The sequence below is a fragment of the Barbus barbus genome (assembly GCF_936440315.1).
Source record: "Barbus barbus genome assembly, chromosome: 3".
NCBI classification, from domain to species: domain Eukaryota; kingdom Metazoa; phylum Chordata; class Actinopteri; order Cypriniformes; family Cyprinidae; genus Barbus; species Barbus barbus.
The window spans coordinates 37,406,989-37,425,742 of NC_136731.1; the positions used below are offsets into that span (position 1 = coordinate 37,406,989).

Genomic DNA, 18,754 nt, shown 5'->3' on the forward strand with positions numbered 1-18,754 from the left:
TTGATTGAACATACTTTAGGCCTCAAAACTAGACACAATTAAGAAACGTGGCAATCAACAATTGTTAAAAAGATGAGCTCTTTACATCACAGCACAACAAATAACTAACAATAATGATGAAATAACATCAAAAAAGGTTTAAATGAAGACAGCAAACAGCAAAACAAAAATCCTAGAACAGTAACTGCATAATTCATTCATGCAATGCATGCTGGAAACTCACAATTATATGAAATTCTGTTCAAACAACTGTGTTCGCCTAGTTGGGACAACATTTGGGGTCATTTAGCTGGCTCAAAAAGGGTTTTAATGCAGTTTCAAGAAATAGCATTTTTTTTTTTTGAGTATTTGAGACTTCAGGTTTTGTAAACTGGAAAATATGCAGTTGCATTTTTTAAAGTACGGTTCTCCATCTAAGACATGCATTTTAAGTCAAAACTCCTGAGAATCAAACACATCTCTCTCTATTTTCAAATGTAATGCAATAGTCTAAGATAATCTCTTATCCCTGATAATTCTAAAGGTCCCATATATGACTCTTTTATTATCATTATTATTATGTAGTAGTTGCCTTTATCTTTCCGTATAGTAAATCCTGGTTTGCTCCTAGTAAGCCAACTTGGCCAAGTCTGCGCGCTACAAAAGAGGATGCACATTAAGAACAAGACACATTAAGATCTAGCGCTTGGCCCCATTTACTGCCGGCGGCTGCATCTGTCCAGAAGAGAGGACAGCGGTGCGCAGCGCGCGGGGAGGGTCTCCAGTGCAGCGGATACAGCCGTCTTCATCGACACCGAGCATCTTGCGCATCTCCTGGACTCTGCGAGCATCATGCTGGATGTGCTGCTGTTGATGTTCTTCGCCATCATCGGCCTTATGTTTCTGTCCTACATTATCTACATGCTCTGATCCCGACAGCACCGCCGGAGAGCGGGTGCGTGATTCACGGGAGCGAGCTGAGCTCAGAGGTTGGCGATGGATCTCTAGCTAATTGTGTTTTTATTACATTTCATCGAGAAAAATAGCATTCTTTGTGTTGTTTGTGTCGTAGAAAGGCGGATTTTGGTTATGGTTAAATAATGCAAATTAATTATGAAGCCTATTATTTAAATAGGCATAGGCCCTACTGCAAAAACATAACACAATACGTTATGATGAGAATATTACTAGGCCTCTTTCTATGCGTGACCACGGATGATCATGTTATTGTGCTCATATGTTGTTACAGGAAGAAGCTCTGTTAATGGGATCATGATGTGAATTCCCTGGAGGACGCAGGATACACTTACAAGATGAGACTTCACCCATCTCTGTGTCCCACAAACACTGTCATAGCATATTAGCAGCTTACACAAAACCTACACCACACTATTGTTTCTTCCCTTTCATATAGAAGACAGTCTTCAAATATATTTTTCCCAAAACAGGCTGAAACAGTAGCACTAAACCCCAAGATCTATGGATGTCTGGCTATTATCTTTCTGTTCTGTGTAGAATTTCTTCAAATAGCTGTTTGCAAAATCCCAGTGTAATGGACACTGTTATCAAATTCATGTGTTTTGTCAAAGGATGTTCATGAATTACTGATTTTCAAAATAAAGAGCCTTTGTGAGGATGAAACTGCGTTTTGTGTGGAATTATTCATGTCATGAATGGATTAAACTGATGATCAGTCTACGGAAATATATTTTTACATTATGAGCAACTATCACATTAATATTTTGTGTGTGTGCATGTTTATGTGGTTTATGAGGACACAAATTTGACATGGGTATGACAGAGGTATTACAATATGAAGGTGGTTTATGAGGACACTGCTTATGTCCCCGTAATTCAAAAGGCTTAAAAAACATACTAAATTGTGTTTTTTGGAAAATCTAACAATGCACAAAGTCTCCTGTGAGGGCTAAGTTTAGGTGTAGGGCAATAGCACACACAGTTTGTTCAGTATAAAAACCATTACGCCTATGGAGAGTCCCCATAAACCACAAAAACCAACACGTGTGCGTGTGTGCGTGTGTGTGTGTGTGTGTGTGTGTGTGTGTGTGTGTGTGTGTGTGTGTATATATATATATATACAGGGCCACTAAATCACGTTTTACCACGGCTAGGGGGTATAGCTCAGTGGTAGAGCATTTGACTGCAGATCAAGAGGTCCCCGGTTCAAATCCGGGTGCCCCCTACAGTTGTTTTGAGAAAATACACATGCGTAATATAACTGCATCTCCGTAAATATTAGGTGAGCAAACAAGCCCTCCGAGGTCGTAACATCACCGGACGAGACTGACAAGCGAAAATGAAGACACATTTACACATCAGTCAAGTGCTTGTGTTGGGTTTGAGCGATGCTGGACACAGATAACCAATAGGGAGCAGTATTGGACAGCAGATGAGAGAGTGCCACGTAGACAATAAAAAAGACCAAATATGAAGAATTACAGCGACATCCAACGGCACCACGTGCATTAATCCTCTCAGCCATCCTAAAACACCTTGTTAAACATATATGATTTATGTGATTCCCTCAGTCAAATCACACACATACTGGAATAACATCAGCTGTTTATCTAGTTTAATTATAAATGCCATTGTATTTGTGTAGCTTTAGTTTTTACTTGTTTTTTTCATGTCAAGTTACATTTGTTTATTGCATGGTTGATGTTACTAGCCTATAATACACTCAGATCAATTCCAAAACAGCTAGTTTAATATTTGGAAAACTGGTGTGTTATTTTTTTATAGATGTAATACTGTATTATAGACAGAAAACTGTTCCTAGAAATATTTCCCCACTATGCATCTGGAAATATCTATATATATATATAGTGCATACACTGAATTTGCACCCTTTTGTTAAACAGTAGAAGACAAGTATTGTCCTTTCCCGGATGTGCTTCACTCTTCTTTATCTGTTTTATAGTAACTGCTATTGTGTCAAATGTAGGTGGTATGATCTCAGGTGACTGTCAGCAGCACCCAGCATGCAGAAGAAGAAATACATGGAGTGCAACTTTCAGTATTTAGCTTCACATCAAAAATCACACAATTAAAAGGGAAGTTGACACACATTACAGAACAATTAAGAAGTTTTAATATTACAGTTGTCTGCCCACGCCTGTGCCTGAGAGTGAGTAACATTAAGTTACTTCCCCTCTGGACTCTCCAGCTCCAAGCCTAGAAGTCATGAGACCAAGCACATGACAATGTACACAACATACAATGTTAAAAATAACGTTTCTTCAACATTTCATTGATATTTCAATGCTTCAGTAAACCTTTTTTTATTTTATTTTTATTAATGGACGTCTACAAACAGCTGTAGTAGATGCACTGAGATGCACTTGGATTTTGAGCTTTTTTAAAATAGAATAGCCAATATGTGTTTTATCCTGCACTTTCACATCTTTATTTGCAAAGAGATTTAAACTTATCCATATGGCCAACATCTGTCGGTTTTTGAACAATGAAACAAGTTCTACCAGATAAACAACTGGTTAACAGCAAGTCTATGTATTCTGATCTGATCTGTGAACGCATTCAAAGATCGTAGTGGAAGCCTGCAATGGAACAAACCAAAACACCAATAAAACAGGGGGGTGGCGTTCAAGCGACAAAATCACCAAATGCTCACACAAAACTAATAACGTTTATTCAATTCTACCAACACGTCGAAAATCCTCTCTGAGATCCCGTGACAGTCAGTCATTACAAAATCGTAGAAAGAAACACGTTGCGCATTCATAAATCATCCATGGAGAAGCGGAAATGCACCCTGCACTCATAGTTGATCATGTGACTCTCTCCGTTTCGCCATTTTCCTACTCTCTGCCGGCGATCAAGCTCCTGTCGGATCCGTGACCGTCTCCTGCGCTCCGCTCCTGCTCCTACAAGACCTGTCAGCCTCAAACAGAGCTCCTTTAGAGCCTAAACCTCCTAGACTGAAGCCTTCCTCCCTCTCTGTCTTTAGTTTTAGGTTTCTCAACGCGCGAGCAGAATGTCCGCCGAGAGCCCCCTGTACGCCTCCTTCTTCGCAGTGATGGGTGCCTCAGCAGCGATGGTGTTCAGCGGTAAGAGACGCCTCGTTTTACCCTCAAACTGAGTGCTGTCCGTCACTTTGAGTGCTTTATTAGGTGTATAGCCCGGGTTGGATGCGAAGGCCTCCATCACAGCACATGACATCCCGGTTGACGTAATGACTATTAATTATTTATTTCGTGTCATTATTTCCTTCATTGTTACAGCTCACTGAAACTTAAGACGCTGTCTTAGCCCAAGCTCCTGTTTTAATGTGTGCGCAAGGATGTTATTTATTTATTTGAAGAACGAAGGATTTTCTTGTTTAGTTGTTGTTCTTGTCACTATTTTCTTATAATATATATATACAGTCTTGACTGTAACTGTAGCGTCGCCTGACCGATTAAATGCCATTGATTTTCTTCAGCTCGGGACGAAATGCATTACTTAATTAACATAAACAGGTTTGCTCTTATCTAATGCGACAGCCCGTTTTTAAAACACCAACTACACGCCCAGACGAAAACGTCCTTGTCAGTTTAAGTGTTTATCTCTGTCTGTAACGTTACTCAAACCACAGCCATTGCTCTTGGGGGTTATTATATTTTTAAGTGCCGTCTCAGCGCGTCGTGCTCAGTCCAGATCCAAATACATTTGACGCAACTCCTCGCTCGCTTCCTACAAACGAAAGGGACTCGCTTCTGTAGTCATGTGACGGAGAGCAGCTGGCTTCTGTCTCCGTGTTTGCTGACCTTGCCGTTTAAAGTCTTTAAAGCGAGACTCCAAAGGCGAATAGGTTCAGAATCAGAAAGAGTGTTATTGCAGAGCGTGTTTACACACATAAGGAATTAGTCTCGGTGTCAGGAGCTTCCAGAACAGAGAGCCTCCTGGGACCCGGGGGATTTTTTTTATTTTTATGTCATTACATTGTTCAGAGCATAAAAATAAATATATATTTCATTCGTAAGTTATGCTATGTCAACTAAATTTCTTAAAAAAATAATAATAAAAAGACATGAATGAACATGCATAGGCCAAAAAAAATAAGATTTTTTTTAAATCAATTTTTTTTTTTTTATCAAACTTTGTATAAAGAATATTTTTAACTATGGTATAACAGAATGTTAAATTTTTATTTCTGCAAAATGTGTGTACAATGGCCATAAACAGGTTTTCTCATCATATACAATGTATCTATAAACTAAATTAATTTGCATATTAATGTGTTTTTTGGGCAACATGTAATGAAAAAAAGAAGTGTAATAATGGGAGTAATAATTGACAAGATTTTCATAATAATATATCAAATTTCATAGAATACTGAAATATAATTTCTTTCCTATTCATTTGTTATGTCTCCCAAAATGTGTAATAGACATGCTTTTAGTCCCGATGTCTTCATATGAGGACATGTCTGAAATCAATATCCTGTTTCGTAACAGGTCATATTTTGATTTGAAACCCCATAAGATTTTCCTGAGACGTTGATTTATGACAAAGTTTAAAAATTAGACCGATTTAAATGATAATTACAAAATATGATCATATTTCCATAAGAGTGTCACTAAATTAATTTCAGACATTTTTGAAGACTAAGGAGAGGGAGTGGTCGTGGTGAAACATCCAATCATTTGGTATCCCTGAAAAGCCCAATGTGCTCTGTACAGGACATCCAGACTTCAAACTGTGGCATGTTTAGTCTCAGAGAAATTCACTAAAATATAATGTCCTCGTATGAGGCGGCAGGGTCTCAGGAGCATAGTGCAGACATGCATGTAATTTAAGGTAATAGAAGCACTAATAATAAAGAGAAGAGACAATAAATTACAAATAAGAATATCGTAATACAATATTGAGAAAAGACAAAATTGTGAATGTGCATATGTGGTATTTACAGATGAAAGTTTCGCTGAGATATTTACAGATGTGCAGTCGTGAGGTTTGTTATGTTTTGTTCAGGTGGGATATGGCCAGGGGGATAAAACTGATCTTGTGTCTGGCTGTTCTGCGCCGGCCAGAGGGCAGCAGTTCAAAGAAGAAGTGTGCTGAGGGTGTGAGGGGTCCAGAGTGATTTTACCAGCCCTTTTCCTCACTCTGGAGATGTAAAGATCTTGGAGGTTGGGCAGGGGGGCACCAATAATCTTCTCAGCTGTCCTGACTGTCAGTTGTAGTCTTCTGATGTCTGATTGAGTAGTTGAGCCGAACCAAACCGTTATAGATGAACACAGGACATACTCAGAGAGTAGATCTGTGTGATCGGCTCCTCATACAAAAGGAGACAGCAGATCTTTTAAAGCAGACATTAAGTTTTCTGAAATGTTGTATTTATTATATAATTAATGGGACAGTTCACCAAACATGACAGTTCTGTCATCATTTACTCCTGTTCCAAACCCTGTTGAGCACAAAAGGTGAAATTTTGAAGAATGTTGGTAACCACACAGTTGACTGTAGCCATTGACTTCCATAGTAGGTCAAAAGTACTGTGCAAGTCAGTGGTTTGATTGGCTGGATTTGAATACATTTCCTGAACATTGGATAAAGCCAGATGCAAAATTATACAAGGTTATACAGTAGGCATTTGAATAACTCTTTTCAGAAAATACTGTCAACATCAGGAAAAGAAAATTAGGAACAAATGTATATAACTCATGTGGATGACCTATAAACACCTCCTCTGTAAAAACCGTCAAAATATAGATAGGAATAAAACAAAATTTTGGTGTATAAGTGCTACTGAAGTGGAGATTTCTGGTTCAGTCCAGGAGAAAAAAAACATTTTGAGAAAACGGCCATTAAGTATGCAGTATGTAATGCAATTGACATTTAAAGATGGTAAAGTGTAATAAAATAAAATCTTGCGTGTGTATTTTTGGATGTTTTCTTTCCACTAGATATGGATATGGAAGCAAAATCTCAAAATTATGGTTTTGTCTGTTGTGTCTCGCCTTAAAAATTTTACAAAGTATTCCTGGAACTGCTGGTTTGTATTTGGGGGGTTGGTTTTTAAGACACATGTGTTAGAATGCTGTTCATTAGTTGGGTATTTGTTTAAACCTACAACATGTGCCTTGTCCTGTATCCATTAAACTTTACCCATTATAAGTACTCGTTCTCACTCTCTTTGTCTCCCTGCACATGTTAATTACCATTTTCTTTCTCTTTAGCATTGGGTGCTGCATATGGGACGGCCAAGAGTGGCACAGGCATTGCTGCCATGTCAGTGATGCGGCCGGAGCTGATCATGAAGTCCATTATTCCCGTGGTCATGGCGGGTATCATTGCCATCTATGGCCTGGTGGTGGCCGTACTTATTGCCAACAACATGTCTCCCGACATCACGCTCTACAAGTGAGTCATGCCCTTCGCTTGAGTCTTTTCTGCTTAGGATTTTCCTGCAAGTCACTCTCAGCTTCCTCATAAAAAGAGAAAAAAAATAGCACACATTTTATTGGTGGCTGAGAAATGTTATTTAAATAGCTGACCATATTAGCTGTTTGATATGATATGACTAATCTAGATATAACACTATATTAGAGTTTATATGTATATAGTGTGTATGTATGTACATGGTCCTATTATTTTTGTTATTATTAATAGTATTTTTGTTTTTTATATATTTCGTTGTAATGAAAGAATTCCTATTATAGTGTGCATTTTATTGTCTTCATAATTTTTTACAAATAAAATATTGAGGAACTCTTTTAAAAAAGAGATAGATATAACATATATAATATGATATATACACATACTTTATATGAGAATATATAAAGACTGTTACAGTGTCTGTATATGGAGGTTTAATGGTAATGTTCTTTTTGTAAATTGTTGTTACTAATATTACTTTATGTAATTATTATTTATATATTTACCTCAATTGTTGTCTATTATATTGTCTTCTTATTGTAACAAATGTTGTTATAAAAAAGATGTTAACACTATGCGTGTTCTGTGTTTAGGAGCTTCCTGCACCTGGGTGCCGGGCTGAGCGTGGGTCTGAGTGGTCTCGCAGCTGGCTTCGCCATTGGTATCGTGGGAGACGCAGGAGTGAGGGGCACAGCCCAGCAACCTCGCCTGTTCGTGGGGATGATCCTTATCCTCATTTTTGCTGAGGTTCTGGGGCTCTACGGGCTAATTGTTGCTCTTATCCTGTCCACCAAGGGTTAATCGCTCTTATCATCTCTTACACATGAACAACCATCGACCACGCACACAGACACACACACACAAGCACCAACACAAACATCCTCCTAATGATACACATTGAGTAATTTCACCACCCGAAACGATGAGAGAGGATTTTTTGCGTGCATGCGTGTACCGTGAGTGTGCTGTTTGCAAGTGAATGTTTGATTGAACTTCCTCTCTGTGTATAGTAGCCTGATGTGAGTTTTCCCCTGTAAATGCGCTGTGTAGCTGTTGCTCTCGTCCTGTGTGTGTGTGTGTGTGTGTGTTTAAATAGATGCCGTCTTTCTCCTATGTTACACTTGTTTGTCAGCCTCCTTTTATTTTGTCATCATTTTATTCTCATTTGAAGAACAAATCAGCCGTCGTTTAGCTTTCTCACTTTTGGGACCATTCAAATTTAAACTCTGATGTTGAGGACCTAAGTGTAAAAAAATATGGAATTATTACTGTTTGTTTTTTTTGTTTCTGTTTCTTCTGATTATTTATGAAGATTTTGAGATGTTCATTAAACAGTTAAATGGATCAAAGTCTTTATTGAAATAATGTTTATCTAAATACATGAGTGTGTGTGTGTATATGAGAAATATATATATATATATATATACATATGTATAGGTAGGTGAATTGCACTGTGGGAAATTTGTGGAGTTTCTTTGGGTATGTAATCATTGATTGCCATTGAGACCGTTGTCTTAATCAAGATATTAATGTGCAAGTTTACTAAGTGTGTGTGAAACGAATGGATGCACACATGTGCCTGCGAGTGTGTGTTTTAACTCTTAACATGACATTCTTCAGACGTGTAGCGTTTTACCTGTAGTTGATACTGTTTCTGGTTCCATTCATGGGTGAACACCAGCGCAGCTTGTCCAGTTTCCGAATAAAACTTCCTCAACCTAATTTCAATTTCCTTTTTATTCAAACACACACGTGATGTGATAATGGAAAAATACTGCAGATGTGATAATGGAAAAATACTGCAGATGTTCAAAATGCTTGCCAATCCTTGGACTGTAACATAGTATGTCCTTCAATTTAATGTGCACAAATTACAGCCTATTATGAATTCCAAGTATGCAAATTCATCTATTACTGGGAAGTCGTGGCCTAATGGTTAGAGAGTCGGACTTGTAATCCGAAGGTTGCGGGTTCGAGTCTCCGGCCGGCAGGGATTGTAGGTGTGGGGAGTGAATGTCCAGCGCTCTCTCCACCCTCAATACCACGACTGAGGTGCCCTTGAGCAAGGCACCGAACCCCCAACTGCTCCCCGGGCGCTGCAGCATAAAATGGCTGCCCACTGTTCCGGGTGTGTGTTCACGGTGTGTGTGTGTTCACTGCTGTGTGTGTGCATGTTGGATGGGTTAAATGCAGAGCACGAATTCCGAGTATGGGTCACCATACTTGGCTGAATGTCACTTCACTTCACTTAATATGAACAAATCATTTCTGAGGAGTGTCTCACTAAAATATATTCAGGAACTGCAACCATACATTTAATAATCAAGATGCTCTCACATCACGGAGAGTCGAATAGACTGCAACATGAGGGATTAATCCACAGGTTACCATCTGGTTGTCTGAATCACTGCATTGCAGCCTCAACCAAACTTCATTGCGGTCCGCGTTGCTGCAGTCAGGTGGAAGGGGGCGCTATAGAGCAGCGCTCCTTCATTTACTTTACTTACTTTACTTTACTTTTGTCATTTAGCTCATTCATTTCCAGGCCTCTTACTGCACATCACTTCCAGAAACGGAGTAATTGCCCCATCTGTAATACAAAGTGACTCTGCTAGCTAATTTACAGTTAGTTTATTATATCACATCAGCAACAGGATATACAATTTGTCTAATTCTTTGTACAAATGAAAATTTCTGAATTTGATTATAACAGCAACATATCATAGCCTACTGTGATTATGAGTGATTGCCACAAATTATATATATATATATATATATATATAAATTATAGTTTTATTTTCAGATATGAGAAAACAAAACATGTCTTGTATTAACATTACAAACATCATTTTTCTTTAACAAATGCAAAACTAAGAAGAAAAAGAAAAGAAAAACACAACTCAGAAATAATCTATTTAGCTGTCTTAATTATTAATAAAAAATCAAATCCAAAAGTCTAAAAGTAATGTACATTCTTGCAATTATTTTGCAATAAGAGAAGGTAAACGCTCCAAAAAAGAGCCCCAAATTTTTCCAAAAGTTTCTGGTGATTTCCTAACATTGAGAAGAATTTTCTCAGGGGTGCAATATGAAATGAGTTCGTTGATCCAATGTTTTCTAGATGGATAATGAGTTGACTTCCAATCAACTAATATACATTTTTTCCCAGCCATACCAGCCAAAAGTATGAAATACTTTTTTATGATGAGACGAATCTAATAATTCAGTATCCCCTAATATCCAAACTCTAGGATCTGATTGGGATACCTATAACCTTCAAAGATATATCAATGATATATTCCCAAAAATCCTTCAATACAGGACAATTCCAAAGCATATGAAGTAAATTGCCTTCAGATGTTTTACACCTTTGACATTGGAAGGTATAGTAGTGTGTAACGTGGAGTTTTTGAGGAGTGTAATATGTTCGATGCAGAATATTAAATTGGATTTGTCTATGTTTGGTTGATATTAAAGTAGTCTGCATTCTTTCCATGATACAGTCCCACTCTACTGGATCATATGTGCAGTCAACATCTCCCTCCCATCTCTGCTTCAAGACTACTTTGTCAAATGGCTTAAAATGGTTTGATAATGTGGCCTACTATATCCTACAGAAGCAATACCTCTCAGAGAGGACACAATCTTGTTAAACATAACATTTTCAAACGGCAATAATGTTGGAATGATCTCTTTGACCCAGTGTCTAACTTGCAAATATTTTAGAATATTATATGTCTGGGATAGCAATTCAAAGACAATTATATTTAGTTTAAAAATATGATCTATAAGGTCTGTTTTATTTATTTATTTATTTTGCAGTGACATCTTAATGAAAATCAAGCACAAAAAGTCTCATAATGGACTGGGAATTACAACTTTTGATTTTTACATAAGTTATTTAATATAATGTCCAATTAAGCAGACATAAATCATGTTTTTGCATTACAGTAATTAAAATGTACTTTTGGGAAATTATGTTATACAGAAATATTATAACCAGAAAAGACTAGAAGCCTAATTGTCCTAAAATAGGCTTTTTTTTTTATTTTTAATAAAACAAAGCAGCAACAACAAAATTATTATTATTATTATTTGTTTTGAATTGAAGCTAAATCCAAACAGACATGACACATAGGCCTAACAAAATATCGATCTTAATCAAGATTTATGAACAAAATCTAACTTTTGTAGGTATGAACAAAGTTGAAACAGTAACAGATTGTTCTAAAACAGAACATTCTGAAATAGTCTGTTCGGTTGAAGAGTTCTAAAACAGAACATGCAGAACTCTTAATCAAACAGCCCAAAAGTAATCGAGTTAATTAATAATGACAGTTTAACATCTGCCTCAATATGCTGTCGCTACACTTGTCTGGATGGGGAAGCGTGAACGTCAGAAAAGGGGTTTAGCTTTCAGTTTTGGGACGAGTTTGACATTTAAGTGACAGCTGTTTAGACCTGTAGTAACGCAAGATAGAAAATAAACCCCGCCTACTTGGAATTTTTGCCCAATTGAGTTTGAACCGAGGGGGCGGGACTTGTTAAAGCATTGTTTACGTCTGTCGTGAAAGTAGGTCACGGTAAAGTGTGACAGTTAGCTGGTGGACAGAATCCGATTGCTTTACAGATACATACATTACAGTGTCATATTAAAACCTTCAGGTACACGAGACCCCAGCGATCGCAGTGGTGCCCTTGAAAGACAGGTAAGTTTGCTTGTGCTAATCCGAGTGAATGCAGCAGGCAGGATGTAGCGCATGCTAAGTCCGCGAGCCACCGTTAGCGCCAAGATCATGTATATAAGACGAAGCCTGTTGCACTGTCTTACTATTATTATCATATGGGCTGGGATAATATTGAAATCCAAGTAGTATTCGATAGTATTAGTATGATTGCAGGCGATCTGCTCTTCTGTAAGCGAATTAGACTTCATCTATACAGACTTGCAAGGTGCCTGGCTCTCGCTGACCACTTTCTGCGAGGCCTAAGTTAGCAAAGAGAACATGTTGTGTATTTTCCGGAATCTATCTTTAGGAGCTACAATATACCCACATGTCAGCTAGCTCTCAAATTACTGCCTATGCGTAATTAAATGACTCAATGCATGTCACTGGCAATTAAACTGAGCGTGTTGCCAGCTAATAGTGTTTACATCTCGCGCGAGAAAAACACTACAGTGGAAGTTTAGCTTCACGAGCAACGGGATTACAATAAAACGCACATAAGACAATCCGTTTGTCACTTTATGAACTATTTGAAGATTTAATGGAGAACACATGTGGTAGGGACACAAAAACTTTATGGCTTCTGACAAACTAATATTTTGGTATAACACGCACATCATTTTTATGGTGATTACTGGAAGATCTCTGAAGTAACAGTTATTATTTGTGACCCTGGACCACAAAACCAGTCATAAGGGTCATTTTTTTTTAAAATTGACATTTATACATCATCATAAATAAACTTTCCATTGATGTATGGTTTGTTAGGATAGGACAGTATTTGGCTGAGATACAACTATTTGAAAATCTGGAATCTGAGGGTGCAGAAAAAATTAATCTAAATATTGAGAAAATCACCTTTAAAGTTGTCCAAATGAAGTTCATAGCAATGCATATTACTAATCAAAAATTAAGTTTTGATTCATTTACGGTAGGGAATTTAAAAAATATCTTCATGGAACATGATCTTTACTTAATATCCTAATGATTTTTAGCATAAAAGAAATTTCTTCACAATGACCCATACAGCGTATTGTTGGCTATTGCTACAAATATACCTGTGCTACTTATGACTGCTTTTGTGGTCCAGGGTAACATGTCTGTCATATTTCTGTAAAGCTGCTTTGAAACTTGTTGAAAATGCTGTTCCAATGAATTTGACTTGACAGTGTGTTTCCAGTAGGACTGTCTGTTCTCTCGGTTTACGCTCTATAACAAGCAACTGTTCTTTCTATGATTGAAAGGTGCAGAGGTTGGCTCCTGGTTGGCATGTCGAGGCGGAGCAGAAACAGTAGGGCGTGGAGGTACGTATGGAGTGGAATCCGACGGGATGCAGATGCAAGAGCGCTGGTGCTTGCCTCCGAGAATGACGAGTGGGGTTATGATCGCCAGCAGGTGGGTGTGGATGATGTGGAAAGGCCTGTAGATGTGGCAGCAATCAAAGGAATATAATTCACCCAAATTTGAAGATTTGCTGAAAATGTACTCGCCCTCAGGCCATCCAAGATCTAGATGAGTTTGTTTCTTCATCAGAACAGAATTGGAGAAACTTAGCTTTGCAGCACTTGCTCATCAGTGGATCCTCTGCAGTGCATGGGTGCCGTCAGAACGAGATAAAAACATCACAATAATCCACACAACTCCAGTCTATCAATTAATGCCTTGTGAAGTGAAAAGCTGCAAGTTTATAGGAATCATCAAGGACTTTTTAGCTTTAAACCAGTGGTCTCAAACTCAATTCCTGGAGGGCCGCAGCTCTGCACAGTTTAGCTCCAACCAGCTCCAAATCATGCCTGCTTGGACGTTTCTAGTGATCCTAAAAAGCTTGATTAGCTGGATCAGGTGTGTTTGATTAGGGTTGGAGCTAAACTGTGCAGAGCTGTAGCCCTCCAGGAATTGAGATTGAGACCAATGGTTTAAACCATCGCTTCTGTCCAAAATAATCCATAATAATGGTCCATAATCCATAATAATGCTTCCTCCAGTAAAAATATCCGTCCCCTGTTCTCCTCTCACATCAAAGTCCACTGACATATTTAGAACTGTTCTGGACTGTTTTCTCTTGTAAACAGTGCTTGATCTGTGCATATTTCTTTACTGATTCAGTTAATGACTTTTTAACTGGAGAAAGTAATATTATGGATAGAGGACTCATATTTTAGCCAGAAACAACAGTTTGAAGTTAAAAACATCTTGATGATGAATTGTGGTTCCTTACAAACACGTAGCCTTTCACTTCACAAGACATTAAATGATGCACAGGAGTCTTGTGGATTATTGTGATGTGTTTATCAGCTGTTTGGACTCTCATTCTGATGTCACCCCTTCATTGCAGAGCATTCAGTGGGGAGCAAGTAATGTAATGCTAAATTTCTCCAAATCTGTTTGGATAAAGGAACAAATTTATCTACATTTTAGATTAACTAGTCCTTTAATTTTTAGTGTGTGAAGGCCTTTTGTCTGAAGTGCTGAACATCACAGAAGTCGTTTCAGTTCAAAAAAGCATAACTGCCAGACAAAAAGAACCTAAACTATGTCAGATCTGAATCTGCACGCTTGTGTCTTGCAGTACAGTGACTCTGATTCTGAAGCCGAGTATCCAGCCATTGTTCCGGCGGTTCCGAGCGCAGTGCCTGTGACGGGAGAGTCATACTGCAGCTGTGATTCACAGATGGAGCTCAGCTGTAATCCACGACTCCGGGGTTACACACACTTGCGAGACTGCCACTGTGGAGAAGATGACCAAGGTGGTGACACATACAACATTAATACATTAGTCTTACCTTGATCATGCTTAATGCGATTAAACTTGCTGGCTGTTTACTTGTCAGATTTTGACTGGGTGTGGGATGAGGGCAGCCGGTCGTCTGCCACGCTGCTGAGCTGTGAGAACAGGAAAGTGAGCTTCCACTCGGAGTATAGCTGTGGAACGGCAGCCATTCGCGGCTCCAAAGAACTCTCAGAGGGACAGCACTTCTGGGAGATTAAAATGACTTCCCCTGTCTACGGCACAGACATGGTGAGAAACAAAAGTGCAGATGTGTGTCTTTATGCATGTATAGTGAGGTAGTGATATTTAGTATGGTATTTGTGAATGGGGGGCAGTCTGCTTATTTAGGGCATTTTGTATAAAAAGGTAAAAAAATAAAAAACTTAGCACATAGCTGATTCAGCAGACTGTCAGCTAATAAGGATGAGAGTTGCTGAATCAGTTGAGATTTCCAAGATGTGAGCCACATTGCAATGTGTAGTTTTGCTTACTTCTTGAAAATGTACACAGCAGTTCAAAAGCAGCACTGGACTGTTTTCTACATTGATAATAAGAAATGTTTCTTGGGAACAAAGTCAGCATATTAGAATGATTTCTGAAGGGTCGTGTGACACTGAAGACTGTGGGCTTGTTTAAACTTAACGGTTGAATTCTCTGTGCGTTTATGTAGATGGTTGGTATTGGCACATCAGATGTGAGTCTGGATAAATATAGACACGCATTCTGCAGCCTGCTGGGTAAAGATGAAGACAGCTGGGGTCTGTCATATACAGGTGAAACGGGTTCAGTTCGCAAACACAGACACCTATACTTTACATGTAAGCATGGTGTGTAAGGAATCTTTTTAATGTAATGTGTGTTTGTGTTTTTCTCAGGTCTGTTACATCATAACGGTGATAAAGTGAGCTTTTCATCACGTTTCGGACAGGGTTCAATTATTGGTGTTCACTTGGACACTTGGCACGGCACCCTCACCTTCTACAAAAACCGCAAGTGCATCGGTAAGATGACAAACTCCTTTCAGCTGCGATCTTATCTTTGTTGATTTTGAAATGTAATACACATTTTTAAGTGTCAGTTTCTCTCTAGCAACTGAAAGATAACATGAACATTTATGTTCTTGTAAAAGGAATGTTTTTGAGTAACCAGACAAACATGCTTTTGACATGTAATTATTGACTGTAAGAGACTTATTTTTCTTATTATTGTGTGTTTGTGTGTGTGTGAGTTGTAAGTCAAAAGTTTACATACACCTTGCAGAATCTGTAAAATGTTAATTATTTTACCAAAATGAAAGGGATCATACAAAATGTATGTTATTGTTTATTTTCCAGAAGGAAAATGCGATGCATTAAGAGACGGTTCAGGAGTGAAAACTTTTGAACAGAATGAAGATGTGTACATTTTTCTTATTTTGCCTAAATATCATATTTTTTAATTTAGTACTTCCCTTCAGAAGCTACAGAGGATACTTGCATGTTTCCCAGAAGACAAATTAAGTTCTTCAAATTCAAAAAAATTTCACCCCCTGGCTCTTAATGCATGGTTTTTCCTTCTGAAGCATCAGTGAGCGTTTGAACTTTCTGTAATAGTTGCATATGAGTCCCTCAGTTACCCTCAATGTGAAAAGATGGATCTCAAAATCATACAGTCATTGTTGGAAAGTCACTGCCTTTAAAACTCCCCTGCCACAGCCATCACAAAAAAAGTGCCATATTTTGTAACTTTTTGTAAATTCACTGCAGAAAATGTCAATTTTTGTAAAATTCAACAAATTTCCAGACAGTTATTTTTGGTTATTTTGCTATAAGCAATATTTCTGTTAACGTGCATAAAATATATATTTTTTTGTAACAACTATGTTTACAGTTATTTCACTTATTTATTTTGATATTTGTCAGTTACCTTGTTACCTAGTTAGGTTGTGCTTCGCACCACTATATCTATAAGAGACGTCCTATCCATGTCTGGTGAACGTGATTATACAAGGCTATAACTAGTAACTACTAGTTATAGCCTATAACTAGTAACTACTAGTTATAGCCTTGTATAATCAAGGTTACTCAAACAACCCACCGACTTGTCCTGTGTAAAAATCTGTAATTGCGCATACCTAGTTTTTAGAGAACAGGCGCTAAAGAACAATCACACAGCTGGAGAGCAGGTTTATCACTGTTAAAACACTCATTTAATACCATTTAACCTGTCTATTGTGTGTGTGGCAGGTGTAGCAGCTACAGAGATGAAGAATAAGCGTGTTTTTCCGATGGCGTGCTCCACCGCGGCCAAAAGCAGCATGAAGGTGATTCGCTCGGTCTCCGCTCCCACCTCCCTACAGTACCTGTGTTGCTCACGGCTCCGCAAGCTGCTCCCGTCTGGAGTCGATGCCCTCCGAGTCCTGCCCCTGCCGCCGGGCCTCAGACACCTTCTTCACTCCAAGCTGGGATGGGTGCTAAGCCTGGATCATACACACACGCACTCGAACACACACACCTCGCCAGGACCCTCCTCGGGCAGTGACTCTGAAGGCTGCTCCTCAGACCCCGAGGCCTGCCAGCGGAAACGTTGCCGCTGGACCTGAGGCTGCGTGTGCACATCCATTATGCACCATTACGCACACATCAGAAAATGTCTCCACAAATAAAAAAAAAAAAACAAAAGATATATAAACACTGGACTTGTGCTGTCAATCACAGCGGTGGATAATAGGGCTGGGTGAGTAAATTCAAGGTCAGTCAAGCCTGTTTTACTAGTTGCATCGCTGGTAAATATTCATCTTTCAAGGCTCTAAAGGTAGTTTGCAACATCAGGTGAAATTTGTAAATATATTACAGTATTCGTAGTCAGATTTTATGATATTGTGAATTCCCAGTGGATGAAAACCATCCGTTCTTCAGACAAAAGCAAGATATGAACCTGGTGAACCTGTTGTGATGGGAACAATAACATGCCACCATCTGAGGCACAGACAAACACTCACACTGTTTACATTCACAAAATAAACACAAACAATACACCTTGAGCGAATTGTACATTTCTCCATTACTGCTGTCATTTGGGGGCAGAACAACTTACCTGATCTCCTCTGAAGTAATGCATATTTGGAGTGTCAAGGTCTGTTCTCTCTCTATGTTTGAACAATCATTGTATGTTTTTACTCTAGTCTTATTTTATCAAGCAACTTGGACTTACTAACACAACAGTGACATCATGATGAATATCGTCTGCATAAATGTGTTTTAAATACCATTATGTTGAAATGGTGAGGAAAATGCCTGTGTATTTTGACAGTTCTTGTCTCTAGGAATTACTTTGGGTCCTAGTTATTACTCAAAGTGTGTTTGTGTATCTGAACAGTATTTCCATAGAAGTTCTGTTTCTCTGGAAATACCTTGATGCAGTTGTCGAACTGACTGATGCGTAAAGTGAAGTGGAGGTTGATTCAGTGTTCAATCTGTGCAACATCTCTATGTGAGGTTCATATTGAATTCATAAGGGGTTTATGTTGCAGATTTCGTAATTCATTGTTTAAAAAAAAAGCAAGTCATGTTTTTGTTATGCATAAAGCACTTTTTGCGCTTATTGTATGTAGAAATATATACAGGTCCCTATGTTGTGTTCTAAGCGTATTGTATGTCATAAGCGCTCATTCACCCTCTGTCCTCTCTCTTATGTCTCTTATCGCTTCTACACTATACATTAAGCATGGCCTTTTATATGAGTCAAGAAAAAAATAAGGCAAATTATATATGCATTAAAAAAGGGGCTGAATGTTTTTGTTTGTTGTTCTTTTTGAGATCTTAATAAAGGTTTCCAAACATCAATCATTGATATAGTTGCACTTAATACACAAGTCAAATACATTTTCCTTCATATT

At 38.3% G+C, this 18,754-nt stretch overlaps 2 protein-coding genes across 7 annotated transcripts; both read left to right on the forward strand.

Annotated features, from left to right (window-relative positions):
• The first annotated feature begins 3,747 nt into the window (after positions 1-3,747).
• Positions 3,748-9,100, forward strand: LOC306850718 (V-type proton ATPase 16 kDa proteolipid subunit c-like). Its single transcript, XM_079386543.1, has 3 exons — positions 3,748-4,067; positions 7,182-7,365; positions 7,974-9,100. The coding sequence occupies exons 1-3, from the start codon at positions 3,995-3,997 to the stop codon at positions 8,179-8,181; spliced, it is 465 nt and encodes a 154-aa protein (XP_079242669.1). The 5' UTR covers positions 3,748-3,994; the 3' UTR covers positions 8,182-9,100.
• Positions 9,101-11,934: 2,834 nt separating this feature from the next.
• Positions 11,935-18,699, forward strand: LOC306855638 (SPRY domain-containing SOCS box protein 3-like). 6 transcript variants are annotated; one of them, XM_079394418.1, is made up of 7 exons: positions 11,935-12,089; positions 13,352-13,502; positions 14,677-14,854; positions 14,939-15,126; positions 15,548-15,650; positions 15,753-15,878; positions 17,103-18,699. In XM_079394418.1, exons 2-7 carry the CDS (start codon positions 13,377-13,379, stop codon positions 17,456-17,458), a joined length of 1,077 nt encoding a protein of 358 aa, XP_079250544.1. In that variant the 5' UTR covers positions 11,935-12,089; positions 13,352-13,376; the 3' UTR covers positions 17,459-18,699. The 6 variants fall into 6 exon arrangements, with proteins under 6 accessions (XP_079250544.1, XP_079250546.1, XP_079250545.1 ...); XM_079394420.1 differs by having other exon boundaries at positions 14,682-14,854; XM_079394419.1 differs by having other exon boundaries at positions 11,945-12,089; positions 13,358-13,502.
• Positions 18,700-18,754: the final 55 nt, after the last annotated feature.

What these genes read in the sequence shown, in the direction of transcription:
- LOC306855638 (XM_079394416.1), top strand. An exon ending in CTGTGGAGAAGATGACCAAG is followed by an intron (nt 14,855 to 14,938) that starts GTGGTGACACAT and finishes TTTACTTGTCAG; the next exon opens with ATTTTGACTGGGTGTGGGAT. An exon ending in CTGTCTACGGCACAGACATG is followed by an intron (nt 15,127 to 15,547) that starts GTGAGAAACAAA and finishes GCGTTTATGTAG; the next exon opens with ATGGTTGGTATTGGCACATC.
- LOC306850718 (XM_079386543.1), top strand. Translation starts at nt 3,995, where the DNA reads ATGTCCGCCGAGAGCCCCCTGTACGCCTCCTTCTTCGCAGTGATGGGT. An exon ending in AGCAGCGATGGTGTTCAGCG is followed by an intron (nt 4,068 to 7,181) that starts GTAAGAGACGCC and finishes CTTTCTCTTTAG; the next exon opens with CATTGGGTGCTGCATATGGG. An exon ending in CCCGACATCACGCTCTACAA is followed by an intron (nt 7,366 to 7,973) that starts GTGAGTCATGCC and finishes TTCTGTGTTTAG; the next exon opens with GAGCTTCCTGCACCTGGGTG.